Source organism: Brachycentrus maculatus, unplaced genomic scaffold, assembly GCF_059751285.1.
Source record: "Brachycentrus maculatus isolate JH-2025_06_01 unplaced genomic scaffold, ASM5975128v1 h1tg000529l, whole genome shotgun sequence".
NCBI classification, from domain to species: Eukaryota; Metazoa; Arthropoda; class Insecta; order Trichoptera; family Brachycentridae; genus Brachycentrus; species Brachycentrus maculatus.
Window position 1 is genome coordinate 1,251,402 of NW_028281275.1, and position 21,178 is coordinate 1,272,579.

The 21,178-nt window shown below is 30.3% G+C and overlaps 1 protein-coding gene across 1 annotated transcript in view; it reads right to left on the reverse strand.

Annotated features, from left to right (window-relative positions):
* The window catches only part of LOC148301691 (anosmin-1-like), a 58,516-nt gene extending 38,095 nt beyond the window's left edge, over positions 1-20,421 (reverse strand). Inside the window, exon 1 of the mRNA XM_088272870.1 lies at positions 20,092-20,421. Coding sequence (XP_088128996.1) covers positions 20,092-20,253 — 162 coding nt within the window. The 5' untranslated portion in view covers positions 20,254-20,421. The remainder of the gene's footprint in view (positions 1-20,091) is intronic.
* Positions 20,422-21,178: the final 757 nt, after the last annotated feature.

Genomic DNA, 21,178 nt, shown 5'->3' on the forward strand with positions numbered 1-21,178 from the left:
TTTAAAATAGTATCTGTAAACACGTTTCTCTAAAAGGTTTTCACCGTTTGCACAAATAAGTCTGCAAATTGAATTGTATTTCTTGATTTTTTTACACGGATGTCGAAATTCCCTTTTTACTTTTTAGTCCGATATCGTTGATCATTTCGGTCAATACATTAGCAATACAAAGTTGCAAGGGTCGTCAGTCACGTTTGGTTTTCCGTCAGCGAGTCGATTACATTTTGAGTTATTTGCTGAAACGTATGTTGTGATGTACTCACTCGTACTTGTGGTGAGCGCCGACGCGACTTCAAAGCTAATATTTTACTTTTAATGTTTTTTTTCAATCTCTTCTTATTCAATATTCATTGCGAAGGGTGTCAGCGAGAATGAGAGCTTTCGGTTGCCGTTCTGCGAGAGATGCTGTTATCTCGTGTGAAGAGAAATTTACGTTTCATTACATTGTATCGGGTATTCTATAAGTAATTACTATTAACATTGATAAAAACACCATTCCAACACGATCTGGTGGAAATACTGGTACGTTACCAATCGTATGATTAATTTTGCGCGATACCAATCATTAAACTTTACAAGTACTATAATTGCACACCATAATATTAAATATTAAACATACAGTATTTTTTTTATACCAAAAATCATAATGGCTTCGATATTGAAACAGAAACATTGTAAATAGTATACGTATATTAAACTTTATGCAGTAACATAAACTATACACAACTTTTTGAGTGTGTCTAAATACATGTTCACATATTAAGTTTCTCCACAACAGAGTCATTTTTCATTTGGTATTTACACTTTTAGGAGTATTTTTACATGTTCCCAATCTAACATATGGTAGATAGCTATTGTGAGCTGATATGTACTGTAACGTGGTTGTAACCGGTAGTTTTGTAATGTGGTTGTCAATGTTAAGTAAAATGGTGAGTATTTCACGCATGTAAAGTAATCACTTTACTAGCCTATGACAGGTTCAAACCCTATAAATACCCCAACTTCTAAATTCTTCTTCATCTACGTTGAGATGTCGAAAATAAAAAATAACTTCCGTTGTTAAAAGTATGCATGCGCCATCTCTCGATGGTATTTTGAAAGCTTCAATTGTCATGTATGACGCGCCATATAACAGTAAGATTGCATATTATTACATTCCGCATTGAGTTGTTCGAGAAAGCTATATATTGGCTTTTGTTGCTCGTTTTTTTCTTACACATACAAAACAAATAAGTCATTCTTAAGCTCTGTAAGGAAGTTATTATAGCCTCAGCCATATTTACGAATAGTAACACAATAACAAAATACATTTTGAATGAAATTGGGAAAAATGAACATGTATGTAAAAATAAATGTTTTGCTTGTACCACATACGTTCATTCAATGAAATAGAAGACATGTTAACGTAGATTTTGATTCCAAATTCTAAAGGCATTGAATTTAAGTCTATTCATTGTACTTTCAACATACTAAATTTAGACAATAAATGTAAACAGGTCTTTTTCGCGAGTCGTGAAGTATTACTACGATAATACCGCAAGAAAGTATTTTTAGTATTTTGTATTTATATATAGCAGTTCTCGTCAGAACTTCGGGACGCGGATCTGACTTGGGAGGATGCAAGGGAGCTGGCAGCCGACAGAAAAGCCTGGAGACAGTTTGTGGACTCCATATGCTCCACCTAGGGAGCGGATATGGTTTATTATTATTTTATTATTATGTATTTATAAAAAAAAAACATGTTTTTTCAATATTTATTTTTTGGAAATCATACTAGCTATATACCATACTACACTCTCTTTTTTATAAATCGTTCACTTTGTGCAATATCACTTAAAAACACTGCTTCATGATTACCTGTTTTGGAATAACCATTCCATCATCAGGTCAAATGTAGACTAGGTCATGAAGTAGTGTTTTTATGTGTTATTACACAAAGTGAACAATGAATGTTATCATGGAGTGTGTTATATTACCGTACCACAAATTGACAATGCTTTTAATATAAAAAATATACATCAAACCACCCACCTGAGGAATTGAAATAATTTACTATCGCAACATAGATGAAGAAGAATATGGAAGTCTTATGACCTGTCAAAGGCTAGATAAATGATCATTATATACCTAGACATCTATTTTCCACATTTTTTTAAACGAGAAAAAAAAATATAAAATTAAATGATTCATTTTAACGGCTCGAGTTTAATATTTAATTTTTATTTTTATTTTGAAATATTCCTATACCTATATATGCGGTAAATACGGAGAGTTTTTTGTATGCTGTATTTTAACGTATTCCAGGAACACTTCATTCAACATTTTTTTTTAAATACTTAATATCTTATTCGGACAATTATCCTCACCCCAATGGTTCATAGGGCACTGCATCATATAAACGCAGTGTTATCTTGATCGTTAAAACACGAAGGAAAGGTGATCAGCCCTCCACTTCAGGTACCAGTCCAGGGTAATATTAAATAAATATTAATGAGAAAAAATCACTTATATTTATTAGACCCCCTCTGGGAATCGAACCCGGGACCTCCAGAACGGTAGCCGAGCGTGCTGACCATTACACTACGGAGGAAAATATAATATCTTATACATATAAATAAAATATGATTTATGAACTTCTGATCTTTCGTGCCGCTACTTTGAAAAACAGCGGAAAATTAGTTATTTTATTAACCAATAGAAGATTCAGTTTCAAAACGTATAACGGACATAAAATCTACCTCTTAAATGAACCACTTCGGAAACGTAAACAGTAAAACAGTGGTGGAGTCAGAATAGAAGTTGACAAAATATTTTAATTGAAATATATTTAAATATATTTATATCTCACCAATAGATGTCTCTAGTGAAGTTCTAGTGATTCAAGAACAAGGTTTCATAATTGGTTCATATATATTGAACTTCCGGGAATTTGAGTAGTGTGGTTGTCAATAATGGGTACAATCGGTGAATGTTACACGTGTGTAATATGATCCCTTAAACCAGCCTATGACGGTCGAAAGCCCCGTAAATGCCCAGACTTCCATATTCTTCTTCATCTTTGATGAGATTTCAAAAAATAATATGAAAGTAGCTCCTGTAATTGGAGATAATCCAGATGTTGTGAACAAGTATTTGGATACAATCAAAATGTTGTAAATATATTTAAATTAAATGTGCATGTAAATGTATATATTAATGTCCGCCTCCGTGGTGTGATGGTTAGCTTGTTAAGCTACCGTGCTGGAGGTCCCGGTTCGATTCCCAGGGGGGGGGGGTTAAAATGAATATTGGTGATCGTACACTCGAGTATTTATTTAATATTACCCTTGACTGGTCCCTGATACGCAGAAGTGATCACCTTACAAGTAACAATCATATAAGTAACGATCAAGTTAACACTGTGTCAATACCTAGCAGAGCCTTATGGACCATTGGTTACGATAAGGGTTAGAAGCAGACAATTTTCAAGTAATTTATGAGTAAAAATTCTAAGCATAAACATTTTCTATCTCGTTAAGGGGATATAACGTAAACACAGAATTCAATCACCGGTGCACCGGTCGACCACCAGAGAGCTCACACGTCTTTTCACGCCCGATTTTTTAAAGAATATATTGTATTTAAATTTTTTTATGCTTATAGAAAAATTTTAAATTTTATTTAAATTTTTTAAATACCTTTCCTTTCAATTATACTTTTTTTTTCAAAACCATATAATTTCGAAGAATTTTTTTTTAAGGCCAAACGGTATTTTAAGAAAAAAATTTATTACGTAAAATGTTACCTGGACTTGAGAAGTTGCGACTTAACTAATACTGGGCCTTAAAGCCATGATTTGAAATAATTCAATGATTCTATACTAGCAATTAATTAAGTTTATTGATAAATTATCTGGTCAAACTGGCCAAAATAATAAAATGAAAAGGATATTTTCTGGCATTTCTCATGTGTGTGATTTTAATCCAGGATTCGGACCTAACAAATATAATAGTTTCTCCTTAAATAAAAAAGCTTCTTAGTCTCACCAATAGATGTTTCTCGTTAAAATTCTAGTGATTCTTGTACAAAGTTTCGAAATTAGATCATATATAAGTATAGAACTTCTGAGAATTTGATAGTGTGGTTGTCAATCATTGGTAGAATTAGTGAATGTTACACGTGTGTAATATGATCCCTTAAACCAGCCTATGACGGTCGAAAGCCCCGTAAATGCCCAGACTTCCATATTCTTCTTCATCTTTGATGAGATGTCAAAAAAATATATATATTCTACTTTCGCAATATCATCCGATAAAATTATAAATAAATAAATTATATTGACATTTCAACAAAGATGAAGAGAATATGAAAATCTGAGTATTTACAGGGCTCACGACCTGCCATAGGCTGGTTTAAATTATCACTTTATACACATGTAACATTCACATTCAATCCGTTATTAACAACTACACCACTCAAATTTTTCTTCATCTATATTGAGATATCAAAAACAATAAGAAAAATTAAATTTATGACAATTTTTTTTTAATATTTTTTAAATCATTATGTGGAGCATATAGGCCTCGACTCCACCACGTAGCGTAGAGGGGGCGCATAGGTATAAAAAGTCGGCGAATTGGCCGCTCACCGCAAAAGTCAAAGTATTCGTTTTATGTATTGACGCTCGGTAATGAACTTCCGAGAAGCGGTTAGCTCAGGGCTGGAGAGTGTGCGTGTCCCGCAGCCCGGGTTCGTGGCTTTGTTTCCACCTCATTCGCCGCGTCTCCATTCACAGCGACACGGCCCTCACTGACAACGAGGTAAACGGCAAATTGCAAAAAAAAATGCAAAAGTTAATTAAAAATAAGCAGCAAAACCGAATAAAAACAATATATTGAGCATGTCTAAATCGTTAAAAATAACTTAAGGGGGAGTATTCGGTTGTTTGAGCATCCGGCAGCGCTCGAAGCAGGTTGTCAACTCCGCGCACGATTTTTAAAAAAAAATATTTGAATTAGACTTTTTTTAAATAAATATTGAAAAAAAAAAATCATTCTTTTTTAAGTCCTTACCTTTTAAAAACTTTATAAAATTAAAGAACTTTGTCCTAACCACTTTTTTATTATAAGAACACTTTGACCTACCGGTTTCGACAAGAACCTTATCATCATCAATCATCAATGGGTTTATGAAATTCTTAAACATTAAAATACTAAAAATAATTAATAACATTCCCTTACCAAAAACTTCCACACACTCCGTGAAAAATCGTAAATGTTATTTTGAAAAACATTCAAGAAACCTTACCTTTTAATTGCTCTTTCCTTTTCAAAACCATATATTTATTTCGTAGAAAAACTTATTTTTACAATAGAAAAATGATGTTTGAAACAAACAAAAAAACAACTATGTTAAATGTTACCTGGATTTCAAGAAGATTGAGTAGCGAGCTTTTGACTGCTTGGCCTGAACGATGAATATGGGGATGTTGATATCTTCAACTCGATATTGTCAGCGCTGATATCATTTAACATTGTAAGTCGACAGTGATATCGCGGTGTGTCCTTTGCTTCGTCCGGCAGTTCTGTTTTTTTTTATTAAAGCGACCACGACAGTTTAGCGTGATCGAATTTACGAGCACCGTGATCACAGTGAAGACAGACAAAAGCACAAGCCAATCCAAGCCAATCATCCCTTTTATCATACTAACCGGACAGTTAAATTCCGAGTAGTGCACAAGCGCCCTATGGGCGTTTGTCCACGACAAGGGATTTCGCGCGTCCAGCAGTCCGGTTTTGAAAAATGAAAACGATTATGACAGTTAAGCGTGATTGAATTTACGCGCAACGTGTTCACGCACCGATCAAGATTTCCGATCCGAAGAAAGATGGACAAAAGCACAAGCCGATCCAAGCCAATCGTCGTTTTAAAACGCTAACTGACGTGCCGGACGGTAAAATAATACGGAAATCCGGGAGTGGACAAGCGCCTTGGTCTTTAAAATGGTCTTTGAAACTCGGAAAATATCGTAATTAGGAAGAAAATTAGCAACCGTTAAAATCCAAATCATAATCAAAATCCCCATTATATGCCATTGCTCCGGGATGAGTGTGTTTGCCACACCCAAGCAAAAAGTAAATGATATCGGCGTTACCGTCTTTTTCCGATTGTCCGTGCGACGTCAGCATTAGAAGTGCATACGTGGCATCAACACGACTTACACGGCCGGTGATTGGGAAAAGGATTTATGGCGCGACCCTGCGGGCGCTGGCGCTAGTCGAGCCGCCAAGGCAAGGCGCAGCGACATCTTCCAATTCAGCACACCGTAATCGCAATAATTAATAATTAGAGATCAATTATGGTCCTTTATATAGAAATAGGTTAAAAAAATATATTCTCAATATTTTTAATATTTAAAGCATTTACTTTATGGTTAGTCACTTTTAATTTTTTTTTACTATTTTTTAGTAATATTAGTGTATAATCAATCACCGGTTTCGAGACGTAGGTACCTGTATCTTCGTCAGAACAGTCATTACAACAGCTTGCGAATAATACTATACGTCACTACTATAGCACTATTCACACACTTATAACTACATTAAATGTTAATCACATGGTGACCTATTTAAACCCATTTACTCAGTCACCTAGTGTAAGAATGTTTTTGATAGTCTATTTTATCTTAATAATGTGTTTTTTTTAAGTGAGCGTAAATAATAAAGTAAATTGAGAAATTACCGTGTAGTAAATATGTTCCTGAGGGAAATCCAAATTACATTTACGCATTGTTAAATAAATGTTCGTTATTTTACTGTATCGAAAATACGTAAAAAAAATCAAATAGGAGTTAAGTGTAATAGTAATCTAATCCAGTTTCCACTGTGTAAAATGTAATGTATACGTAACTCGATCCATGCATTTTAAAATTATTTGATCAATTTAGAAAATTTTACCTTATACAATACAAATCCCTACGTACACATACCTAATCACCCAATCTAAACCGTTTATCAAAAATTCATAAGTCAATGTATCAAAAATTGATTATATTATGTAAATTAAGCTTTGAACATTCAGTTAAAAATTTTGTTCTACATTTCGATACGAGAGCTTTTTTATTTTCCTTCGTAAGGCTTCGTTCTACACCTTTCTATGTACTGCGTTAGGTGCCCTTTATACTGGTAGTATGCAGCAGAGTATATTATTTCTTCTCGGAGATCATTTTACACTTACGAACACCCTTTACTTCTTCGTCCAAGCGCACCAAGGGGCCATAACACAGAATACATGCTGAAGAGTAAAAGCGTTAAGACTTTTGACTTACTTAGTTTGTACTAGATAAGTGGATTTTTATATATATGTATACATATATATATTCAGTGGCGTGCCTAGGGTTTACCAGTAAGGCAAGCCCATTATTTTTCACATTCGTGAATACATGATGTACCTATAATTTCTTCACCTCATATCATTCCCAGTATAGTAAGCACCCAGAAAGTATTATAAATATAAACAATGTATTGTAATCATTGTAAAAATATGCTAACATGTAACTTTTGTAAGGTATAGCCATCACCTTGAAATAAAGAAAATGTTCACGATACTAAAATATCTTCCTCAGATATTAACCATAACCAATAAGTACCATCACCATATAATGGCATGCATAGTGTTAAATAATCATGTAAGCGCGCGATAATTTAAAAATAGTCATACATTAATTATGTACTTTTGATCATTTGGTCTAGATTTAGTCATTTTTATTTGGAGTTGTTAAGCAAACCGGGCTTTTGGGCTTCTAGGGAAGTACCGCCACTGATATATATATATATATATATATATATATATATATATATATATATATATATATATATATATATATATATATATATATATATATATATATATATATATATATATATATATATATATATATATATATATATATATATATATATATATACATACATATATATATATATATATATATATATATATATATATATATATATATATATATATATATATATATATATATATATTTATATATATATACAAATATATTTATATACATATATATAAATATATATAATAAGCATTATATAAAAGCGTACACGGATTTTCAGATTAAGTTTAATTAATTACACACACACACACACACACACACACTCTCTCTCTCTCTCTCTCTCTCTCTCTCTTACACACTTGACACGTACGTGTTCATTTGCTAGACTAAATATTTTTTACTGATCTTTATGTTTCTGTGGTTAACTACATAAAATTGGCTTGTTTAATGTTTATTCTTTTAATGTCTTGTTTTATATACGCTGCTGTTGCTAACCCAAATAATATATGTACTCAAATTATTTTTTAATACTTTTTATCACGATTCGAGAATTTCGTCCCACTGTGCGGCGGTTCTTCTTTCCACTATCTCATGTTTCACCCTTTTCTCTTAATAAATCGATAAATAAACAAAATCAATATAAGGTGTGTTTTGCTCACTCACTCATTAATCTCCATCATGAAAAGGCTTCGTATTAAGTAGTAACTCCTTCATAACCATCCTGTTTACCGTATAATTCCTTCCACATTCAATTAAATAACAGGTTGATAATAAGCAGTTATGTTTGTTTTTTTTTCTTTCTGTTCGACTATAATATAATATATTTGTGAAACTATTGACTGTTAGCTATTCAATTAGGTTCACAAATTCTTTTTTTTTGTATTTTTTAAGCCAATGACTTTATAAATAATCCTTTCTTGTTTGAATAAGATTAATATTATATTATTTTAAGAAATAAAAAGACTATGTTGAAATAGTAAAAAAATCTGAGTGGATCATAAAACAAAGTATTTTTATTTCTCAAAATAATATATCACTATGATCCACAAAGTTAATGCTTTTAACATTCAAAATATAAGATAAGTATTTATTAAAACGTAAAAATATGGATGAAAAATATAGAATCAATTAATAGTTTCTAATTTATAGATACAACATGCACGCACTGATATACGAGGAATAACATATTTATTAATTGAATCATATATGGAAGACAGTCACAAATCACACGTGACTTATTACACCAAGACTGGTTTATTTTTAATAAATATTTATAATAATACAAACTACATTTTATATCATTTATATTTGTATATATATATATATATATATATATATATATATATATATATATATATATATATATATATGTGTATGTGTGTATTATATACACATATATCGTTATGTCTGTACCTCTATCATAATCAAACGATATACTCCAATAAAATCGAAGATATACGTGCAACTAGCTGACCACTATCAATAAAACCTTAATAAACTAAATCTGAAAATCCACATATGCTTTTATAGAGGTAATATATATCGATATCTATCGATCTGAGCGTACTAATGAATAACACTCTATACATACATGCGTTTAATATTTAATTCATTTGCGTCCATATTAAGTTAAATAATTGTGCGTTAATCTCGTCCGTTTTCATGTGTGTGATAAAACGCAATATTATTTTATCAGATTGTTTTCATCTTAACGGAATTAACATTTTCGTGTTTGAAATTGATGAGGCATCGAAACATGTTTCACAATAGATTTTAAGAAATAATTGTATTTCCTTTGTAAAATTTTACTTCAAAATAAATAAATAAACAAACAAGTCCGAGAAAAACATGGCACGATCAGGTATGCGAAATACTTGAGATTGCTCAGGTTAATAGTCGTATCAATCAGCAGGTATGTATGAGGAGATGCGTGAAAGTGGAGGAGGCGAAGAATGTTTGCAAAGACAGAGTGGTGTGGCGTTTTATTCTCTCTGCCTACCCCTGCGGAGAAGCGGCGTGATGGTTAGTTACTTAGTTAGTTAATAAATAAATAAATTGTTTTAACTAGTGTTAACATCCTTTTGGACAATTATTAGTGATTATTTTCTTGGTGCTGTTATTGCATTTTGACACTAAAATTTGTTTAACAAAGTCAGGAAGTTTAGAACGAGAAATCGAATAAATTTGCTGTCAAGGATCTTGTGTACATTTCCGGGAAGGTCAGTTAACAAATAAAAGCGGTTGGCGAAAGAAAATAACAAAGTAACTCCATTTCGGGGTGTTATTTTAGTACCAAAACAACAGTTTTCCTGGCCTGAAACTCATAAAACTTTGGCAGAACAATGCTCGATTTACGTAACCTCGTTTCGCATTTCTGCCTCAAACTTCATTCAATCTTTTATTCTGTTACCATATCTGACACTCATTCATGCCACGAGCCACTAAATAACAATCATGTATAATGGAAAGAAAAAAATAATAAAAATACAAAATATAAAAAATGTTTCGTCGTCTCACCAATAGATGTCACTATTGAAAATTCTAGTAATTCTTGTACAATGTTTCAAAATTGGATCATATATACGTATATACTTACATGTATGCATATATATAAAACTTTAAGATAGGTGTGTTGAGATGGTTTGGACACGTAGAACGAATGAGTGAAGACAGAACGGTGAAATAAATTTATGAGGCGAATGTAATTGAGAAAAGAAGCAGAGTGTAAATTGATCACTAAATCAGCCTTTGACGGTCGTAAGCCCCGTAAATGCCTTGATATCCACATTCGTCTTCGTCTTTGTTGAGATGTCAAAAAATGAGATGGTAAATAACTCCTATAATTTGAGATAATCCAGATTTGTGAACAAGTGTCTGGACACACTCAAAATGTTGTTAATGTATAATAAAAATTATTTTTAGCATTTTTAGCGTTCATTGCAAATATTAGTAAGTTCTTCGATTCTTCAAACCCTCACCCGCACCCAATGGCGCGGTGTATAGGGGACAGCATCATATAAACGCAGTGTTCTCATGATCGTTAACACTTGCACGAAAGGTGATCAGCCCTCCGCTAAGCCCTACTAGTTACAATGTATGTAAAACAAATACACTACAAGCCGCCGCGACCGAGTTTGCGAGTAACTAAGCTCCCTATATAAGGGTTCTCAAAATAAAATTTCTGCTTTGGGGTAAGATTTAAATTGCGTTATGGGGTAAGACAAAAAATGATGGGGTCATACGTTTAATAAAATGAAATATTCAAGTTGTAGGTGTCTCAACTTGCTATGAAACATCTCGGCTGTCCAAACTCAAAACACAGTAAGGGACATTTTTTTGTAGTACGTTTTTTTTGCATTATTGGACTAAGTAGATTCTACGTACTACAAAAAATGTCCCTTACTGTGTTTTAAATTTGGACAGCCGATCTATCGTTCCTCTTTATAAGAAAGAAGATGGAAGTCTGAGCATCCCATGGCTAATGACCTGGCATTATTACAATTTTCTCAACTGATGGCGCCATAATAAGCCATATTTCCAAACGTATGGAAAATCGTACCAACGTGTTGAAGATTCTGAGACCATTTCTTTTATAAAGATTTCAAGATTCAAAGCAATATGGTTATTCAATAATGGTGAATGGTGAATGGTGAAATCCATAAAGAATGGCAAAGTGTATAAAGTGATCGCTTAAGCCAGCCAAATGCCAGGTCATAAGCCCTAGGATGCTCAGACTTCCATTCTCTTTTAAATAAAGAGGAATGAAAAATGTTTCATTTCAAGTTGTGACACCTATAATACTGACATCTAATCCATAGGATATATTAATATATAACAGTTTTAAGTACATTACAAATAAATGAATTGTGAATTAAAATATGGATTTTAAAATATTTTACTTTTTTAATACTTCTTTAAAATATAATTTGTATTAATAAAAATCACTAGGATATCAATCTTTAACGCTTTTAAACATTTGGCATTTAAATATGTATTTTTTAAGCCAATATTGCTAGGATTATTTTCATTGAAGCGTTTCTCACAGATCCGTTTAATTTATCGCTTATGGTGACATTAATATAACAATCTAAGGAAGGATATTTTAGCATAATCCTCGAGAACATAATGTATTTCTGAGTAAAGGTCAATAAGGACTAAATGGAAACTATAAAACGTATCCTTTAGCAGCTCTTGTGTGACCTCATTATAAATATTGAAATGGCAAACGATGTTTAAGGACATTAGGCGACAAAATAATCTTTAAAAAAGGGATTTTTTATATTGACGTTCACAAATCATTCCTTGATATTTCTCATCAAACTATTAATACCGGATAGCATATTTTATGGGTTTCTGAAACCGAAAAGTCTAAATACGTCATGTCGAGGGTTTAACGTGTTTGTGATGAAATCATATTTATTTATTAAATTATTTTTTGACATCTCAACATACATGACAAAGAATGTGGAAAGGTTTTAATTAAGAGTACTATCAGAACAAGTATTTGGACACAGTCATTTTTTTTCATATTTATTTATTTATGTTTAACATTGAAGTTATGTATGTGCGCAAGCCTGTAAGGCTCATATAGTTATATTTATAATATACATTAAATAAAATATTTTACACTGTTACAGCTGAAGACAGTCAGTAACCCAAAGATAAAATAATGTTAATTTTATGTTTGTTTTATGAATACTTCAATTATAATTTATACTATCATACGGTCGGCTAACTAGTGCCCCTTTTCGAAAGTACTATCAGAACGGTACTCAAAAAAAAATTTCTTCGGCTTCAATATTTATTTATGTTGCATCAATCCAAAACATGAAAACTCCACTTTCGACAGATTTTTTATTTTATTTTTTGTATTATTAAACTACTTGTACTCATTAAGTCTCGTTGGGAGAGGTTGTTATTAGTCTAAATATGGATTTTTGGGACACCAACAAAGTTGATTTAGCGGCTCTCTTGAATTGTGTATATTTTTAAGTATTATCTGACTCTAGCAATCACCAAGCAATGATATTTTATTGTAAACACACACACACACACACACACACACACACATATATATATATATATATATATATATATATATATATATATATATATATATATATATATATATATATATATATATATATATATATATATATATATATATATATATATATATATATATATGTATATATATATATGTATATATATATATATATATATATATATATATATATATATATATATATATATATATATATATAATATATATATATATGTATATATATATATATATATATATATATATATATATATATATATATATATATATATATATATATATATATATATATATATATATATATATATATATATATATATATATTTATATATATGTATATATATATATATTTATATATGTAAATTATATATATATGTATATATATATATATATATATATATATATATATATATATATATATATATATATATATATATATATATATATATATATATATATATTTATGTATATATAAACACAAACAATACTTTTGAAGGTGTACATATCTTTGTTCACACATACATCTTATAAAGGTCATTACCAAACTAAATAAAAACTTACTCAACTCAACCACAGATGTTGCCGAGAACTAGCATGTGAAGGAAGGTGTCAATTGGAGGATAAACACAACTTAGGAAATTGGGGTGGTGTGGTTGTAAATCGTGGGTGGAATGCTGAATGTCACAAGTGTATAAAGTGATCACTTAAACCAGCATATGATAGTTTGTAAGCCCTTAAAATACCCAAACCTCCATATTTTCATTTGGCTATGTTGACATATTTAAATACAAAATATAAAACTCGGATTTGTTAAGAAAGATTTGAACACACTAAAATTATTGTTTGTATTTATACATCTTTAATTTTACGTAATTGTATTTTACATATTATACTCGACTATGCCATATATCATTTGTAGGCTTGCATATCTCATCTCGAGTTTTGGAACGAAGGTAAGTAAATAAACTGGAGATACCGTATTTCGGAATTATACAGTTCCTTCCTAGTAACATTGTAATCAAAATTGACCAATTATTTATTTTCAAGTTGGAGCTAGATTCTGTAAATCCAATATTCGTGTCATTAAAATTTACGAGCGATAATTTGATTCGATTACGTGAAAGAGTAGATATGCGATATATTTTATTGCTTCAATTATGAACGTCGTAGCATTATAATATATTAGGTTTCATTACATGCATATCTCGACGGATTGGAGTTTGGCGTCTAACACAGACCCGGAATAGCAATTACGAACTAGACGTTAAAAGTTATCGAACCTAATACTTCTACTACCATCACGCTGTTTCTCTGCAGGGGTAGGCAGAGAGGTTTGAAAGCCACACTCGTCTGTCCTCGTATGCCTTATCCTTACCCAACCCTACTGCTTACCCTGATTAAAAACTCTATGCACGTCACTGTATTGAAGTAAGTATATGAAACTATTAGTTTTTTTAATAAATAGTTTCATTCATTCATTCAAACCCTTATCCGCACCCCAATGGTGCATAGGGCACTGCATCATATAAACGCAGTGTTATCTTGATCAATAACACATGAAAGAAGGGTGATCATCCCTCCGCTTCAGGTACCAGCCCAGGGAAATATTGAATAAATATTTGAGTGAAAAAATCACTTATATTTATTTGACCCTCCCTGGGAATCGAACCCCGGACCTCCAGTACGGTAGCCGAGCGTGCTGACCATTACACTACGGAGGCGGACAATAAATAATTCATTAATGAAAATGTACCTTAGCAAACGTATATTTTTTATTAAACCGTAAATTTTAAATTAAAACACGATGTTGTTTATTTTCATATTTTTTTACATATTCATGGTTTTTAATGGTAGGTAAACTATGTAATGTAATCATTTTTCCTGTTCGAAACACCAATCATTGAGCTTTCTTTCAGCAATAAAATTTTTGATTGAAATGCTTATAAAGTGTTCTTATCTAGTTTTTTTGCTATGACCAGTAAATGAGTGAGGCGTAAGAGGTAATTAATTTCGATGAGTCCGCCTTAGTTTTGATGCATTGAATGAAAGTTATAAACATATCTATTGTTTTTTTTTATTCAGTAATTTACGCAGCTTACTTTCGATGTGATAATTTTATTTCAAAAACATATTTCATATTTATCTCAACATTCCTAGTTCGTACCTGAGTAAACTATAATATTATCCTTAACATTATATGCCTACCAATCAACATAAGAAAGAGGTTCAATAATTTAGTAATTTAATAATTTGATTTTTTCACTTAGTGAAAGCTATAGTAGAGTTAGTAGAATTCAACAATTCATAACTCTATTGATAATAAAGTGATGAATTGTTTCATCATTTTCATCTTTTAATTCCATGATGAATCCTGTTTTTTTTTTTAAACAGAAAAACTGCAAAAAGCTGCTCAAAATTAACTCTTTTTCAATTATTTTTATCTTTTTTGAGTGGTGATTCGATAATCAATAATAGGACGAGAACTGAGAGTAGAATTTCGAAGATTCTTCACGTCTTTAGGCACATTTTGCAACACGAGAGAGAAAAAAGACTGGAGTGTTCTAAGTACTTCAGCTACTAAAGCACAGTAGGGAGATAAAAAGCACATAAAAAACGATAGTGACACCTATAATATTGATATATCAATAATGTGTGAATATGTATTAATTTTAAATCAAACACAGATTTTTTGAGTCTACTAAGTTGTATTTTATTAACAAAAAACACATAAAAAATTATATTGTGACAATTGTTTCGCCTTGTTAGGGCATTATCAAACGCATTCGTTTGATAATGCCCTAACAAGGCGAAACAATTGTCACAATATAATTTTTTATGTGTTTTTTGTTAATAAAATACAACTTAGTAGACTCAAAAAATCTGTGTTTGATTTAAAATTAATACATAAATTAAAATGGAGTTCTACAAATTAAACGCCAAGTCAATAAATAATGTGTGAATAACCTAGTTTTTAATTTTAAGTTTTACTTGGTAAATTCCACTATTTCTCAAAATCTAACACTATTAAAAACTTTGAAAATGATACTGAACGCATCGAAATACGTATCACAATAGATTTTAAGAAGTATTTCTATGTATTTACCGATTAAACATTAAATTAATAATTAAATAATCCAGTGTCTCATAATAATAAATTGTTGAAACAAAACGGTCAGTCGGAATAATCGGTGGGTATGTATCAGGAGATGCATAAACGTGAAGAGGCGAAGAATGTTTGCATAATCTATAAAAAATTATCAAACCTTTGAAACTTAATTTAAAAAAAAACATATAAGACTCACCCCTACTTACACTCCATACCAAGGAATATATATTTTTTTTTAATTTACTTTGTGTATGAAAAAAAACAACAAAAAAAGGTAAAAGAACTCCCTCTACTTTATTAGAGAGGATTTTGTTTTATTTAAATATGTATTTTGTAAAAAAAAATCAATAAAAAAAAGACAGAGTGGTGTGGCATTCTATCTCTCTGCCTACCTATGTCGGGGAGCGGCGTGATGGTTCGTTAGTTAAAACAACACCAATATTAATAGTTATTTCCCAATAGTTACTAGAATGCCTGTACCTAGTATAATTTATTCGTCTTAAAAGTAAACATTTTTAAGGTATTCATGTCCGAAGATTATTTTCCGGCAATATCTTTTAATTTATTCCGTTCACAGTTCTAGGCGCCTAATCTCAATGCAGCTACCATACAAAACTAGTGAGCGATGCTAATTAGTATATTATACATGGCACTTAGAATCAATCAAAAGAATTCCGATGTTCAATATTGGATGGGAAACTATTCTCACTCATATGCAGCAAGGCAAATATTTTGCAAACTGCATGTAAATTTTAAATGCATATTGACTATACGCCAATATGACATACTTAAAATTTTAATAGCTTTGATTTACATATTTTTTTTATTATTCGATTGCACTCAAACATATGACCTTGGTAGGAAACGGTGAAAGCTATATGCTTCACTAAGTTCTAAACAGATGGCAGTTAGTCATTTTAGATACGAAAGCTTGCATAAATACTCAACTTTATAATAAATGTATTTACATATATATATGTATATATATATATATATATATATATATATATATATATATATATATATATATATATATATATATATATATATATATGTATATATATATATATATATATATATATATATATATATATATATATATATGCATATATATATATATATATATATATATATATATATATATATATATATATATATATATATATATATATATATATATATATATATATATATATATAAATATATATATATATATATTTATATATATATATATATATATACATATATATATATATATATATATATATTTATATATATATATATATATATATATATATATATATATATATATATATATATATATATATATATATATATATATATATATATATATATATATATATATATATATATATATATGTATATATATATATATATAAATATATATATATATATATATATATATATATATATATATATATATATATATATATATATATATATATATATATATATATATATATATATATATATGGACTCGTAATAATCGTCAGGCATGTATGAGGAGATGCGTGAATGTAGAAGATGCGAAGAATGTTTGCAAAGATAGAGTGGTGTGGCATTCGATTCTCTCTGCCTAAGCCTAACTTTGAAGGCTAAACTGGCAGCACACATTGGGGTCCTGGTACCAATCCTAATGGAAGCGAATCATGGAGTTGCAAAAGAAGTAGACTGAATGCAGTCTATGTGCGATATTTGATAAATGTAGAGCGAATGAATGACGTCAGACTGACGAATATGGTATTTTGACTAATATAAACGGGAGAACAGAACGATGATGACCATGAACGACTCATCACTACCGAATTTAAAAAAAAACGAAAAAAAGTTAGTTCGCATTGAATTTAAAACGTAATAAATAAAATTTAAATAAGATTTTATAGATACACATAAAAAAACTAAAAAAGTGATTTCAAACAAAATTATTTCAATAAGATACAAAAATAGATTTTCTTTATATAATAATTAGTAATTCAAATGAAAAAATTCAAATACAATAAGAAAACACTTTAATAATAAATTTTCATTACATATTTTAAACTACGTATTTCAAATGCTTTAGAAAATAATTAGTAGTGACAAATTTATTAATATAAAATTTAATAAAGCGTAATGTTAATAAATAACAAATATTATTGCCTGAGAAGCAAATCTATATATGTGAATATTACTTAAAATCAAAGTCTGGAGAGTTAAAGGGTAAAAAGTATAATGAAATTATCTACACCAAAAATGTATACTTGGTCGAATAAAAAAATTCATGTCTCTAGTGAAGTTCTAGTGGTTCAAGAACAATTATTAATGAACAACTCATCTGACTCTCATACACTTAAATTATTACACTCTGTTACAAATAATGGTCAAGTCATGAATAATTTAGAAAATTTAGAAATACATAAAAATTTTAATTCAGATAAAACAATAATTAATTATATACTGTTTCAAAATACGTCACCATTATTATCAATGTTTCCTTTTACAAAAAATGTTGTTCCTTAACCCCCCTACCTATATTTATTAACCTATATATACACCTAAATATATTTTTATTCGTTAGTTTTAATTTGTACCTGAACATGAAAACAATTGTCGTTTTCGAAACTAGTCGTAAATAAAAATAAAACTCGATTAAGTGGATTATTCAAGTGTTTAATTTTAATAAAATATTCAAGAACAATGTTTCAAAATTGGTTCACATTTATAGAACTCCAAGAATTTGAGTAGTGTGGTTGTCAATAATGGGTAGAAGAGGTGAATGTTACACGTGTGTAAAGTGATCAGACTTCCATATTCTTCTTCATCTTTGATGAGATGTTAAAAAATAATATAATTTTTTTTATCTAAAACAATCATAATAAAAGGTAAATTTTTTTAAAGACACAACTACATACATGCATGCAAATATCAAAGCCGGAAGTGCACAAACGTACTATTAAATTTGCATTTTTTTATTTTTATTTACAGTAGTTTATATTTGTAAGATCAAATCTGGCAGGAGTCTACGAAATAGTTGAATAATAAAGGCCAGAATAAGAGAAATATTCGAGATCGAAGATGTCGTTAGGTGGGGAAGGCATCGAAAAAGACAATGGCATGCGCTTGTGATGAGAATGGAATCATCCAGACTCCCCCACATTGCACTGCACGGCTAACCCCAAGGTAGACGACACAGGCAGACCACCAAAGAGATGAATTGACAGCTGGGAATCGACGAGGCTAATCCCTCTTAATACAGACCACTCCGCCTGCACCAAAAAGAGCAGTCTATTTAATAATGAAAGCATTAATACGAATTTACGGTGTTTTTGTCACTATCAAATGAAAATTTTAATGTGCTTTACTGGAAAAGTTCAAATTTATAATTTGTGCATTAAGGCCTCAATGCATATTGTAGACAACTCAATCTAGAAAACTTCATCCTACTTTACAGAAAAGATCAAAAACAATATAATTTGACTATCAAAGATTACAATTTTTACAAACATGCCGCTAAGACTTACCTGAAAATAATATTAAAATGAAACATTTTTGCACATCACAAAAACACGAAGATTAATTCACAATATTTTTGGGTACTTCCAAATCCTTGTTCACAAATCTGGGTTTCTCGACATCATACATAGATAAAAAATAAGTCTAGGTATTTGCAGGGCTTATGACCTGTCATTGTTTGGTAAAGTGATCACTTTACACACGTGTAAATTAACGATTCTACTCATGATTGACCCCATGAATCAACATGCTAAATAAAAGTTTTTTCAAACAAACCAGCGATGGCTCGTGTGAACTCACACATAAAGCATAATGAGATTCATGATATTTGTAGGATTTCCAAAAATGAGTAGTGTGGTTAGTGTATTGTGTAAAGTAATCACTTAACCAGCCTATGACTGGTCATAAGCCCCGTAAATACACAAACTTGCATATTCTTCTTCGTCTATGTTGGGATGTCAAAATATACAAATATTTTCTTTTTATTTATAAGTATAAAAACAAAATCATTTTTACATATTATATATGTACATATCGCGTTTATTTAGTTGAATCGTGCATAGCCAGTAACGTTCCACTTACCTCGCCCTTTTCCGGTTTCTGCAAGTTCCAGCACTTGGCGTCACAGCGCGCGAGTCTCAGCGCGTCGTGCTGTTCGCGCATGTTCCTACGCCCGCCGTGCGCGCCGAGCACGAAAATCGCCAGCAAGAAGAACATCTTGCGCGAAACATGGCACTCCGCCATCTTCTACGGTGTAAAGGTGATCGGCGATCTAATCCAAGTCAAATCCAATCGAGGTCAGTCTAGGCTAAGTCAAATCTCATTCTAACCAAGGTCAAATCTCAGTTTGATCGAGGTTAAATCTTCGTCTAACCAAGATTTTTTTGTGTCAAATCTCAGTTATATCGAGGTTTAATATTTGTCTAACCAAGATCCAATGCGGGTCAAGTTTCAATTTGATCGAGGTCAAATCTTTGCATAACCAAGATCTAATGCAGTTTTAATCTCAGTTTGATCGAGGTCAAATCTTTGTCTAACCAAGATCTAATGAAAGTAAAGTCTCATTTTAATCAAGGTTAATCGTGGTCAATATTCAAATAATCTCTAGATTAAATTAAATGTTTTCGTATGTATTTCAATTTTTGTATTTTCAAATTATTTGTATTTTTCTTTTGATTCTAACACAAATATGTATTTATCTGATTAAAATTTATTTTTAGTATCGGTTATAAATGCTTTTGACATGGTATAAATTAATCTTCTCCGAACTGTACGACTTATATTTCAAAGTATAAATGATTTTGGGTGTATTTTGTTTCACATCTACTTCATTCGTTTTCTGTAAAGGTTAGAAAAAATATATATTAGTTTTCTAATAATAAGAGCGGAATACCTTTTGAGAAATATATTAATAAACACAAAAGGATGTGGAAGTCTAAAAGCTATTTTAACACTGTTTTAGAAAAAAAATAATGAAGAGAGCGTTTTTTTCAGTGCCAAAAAAACTAATTTGCTGTTAATATCGTTATTAAAACAAGGTTATTAGCAAAGGGGTTTTTTCGGCGTCAAAAAACTGATTCGCTTTCATAAGAAGTTTTCCTTTATACATAAATAAAACTAATAATAATTCACTTCCATGCTTATGACATTCATGATTCCACGTCTTTCA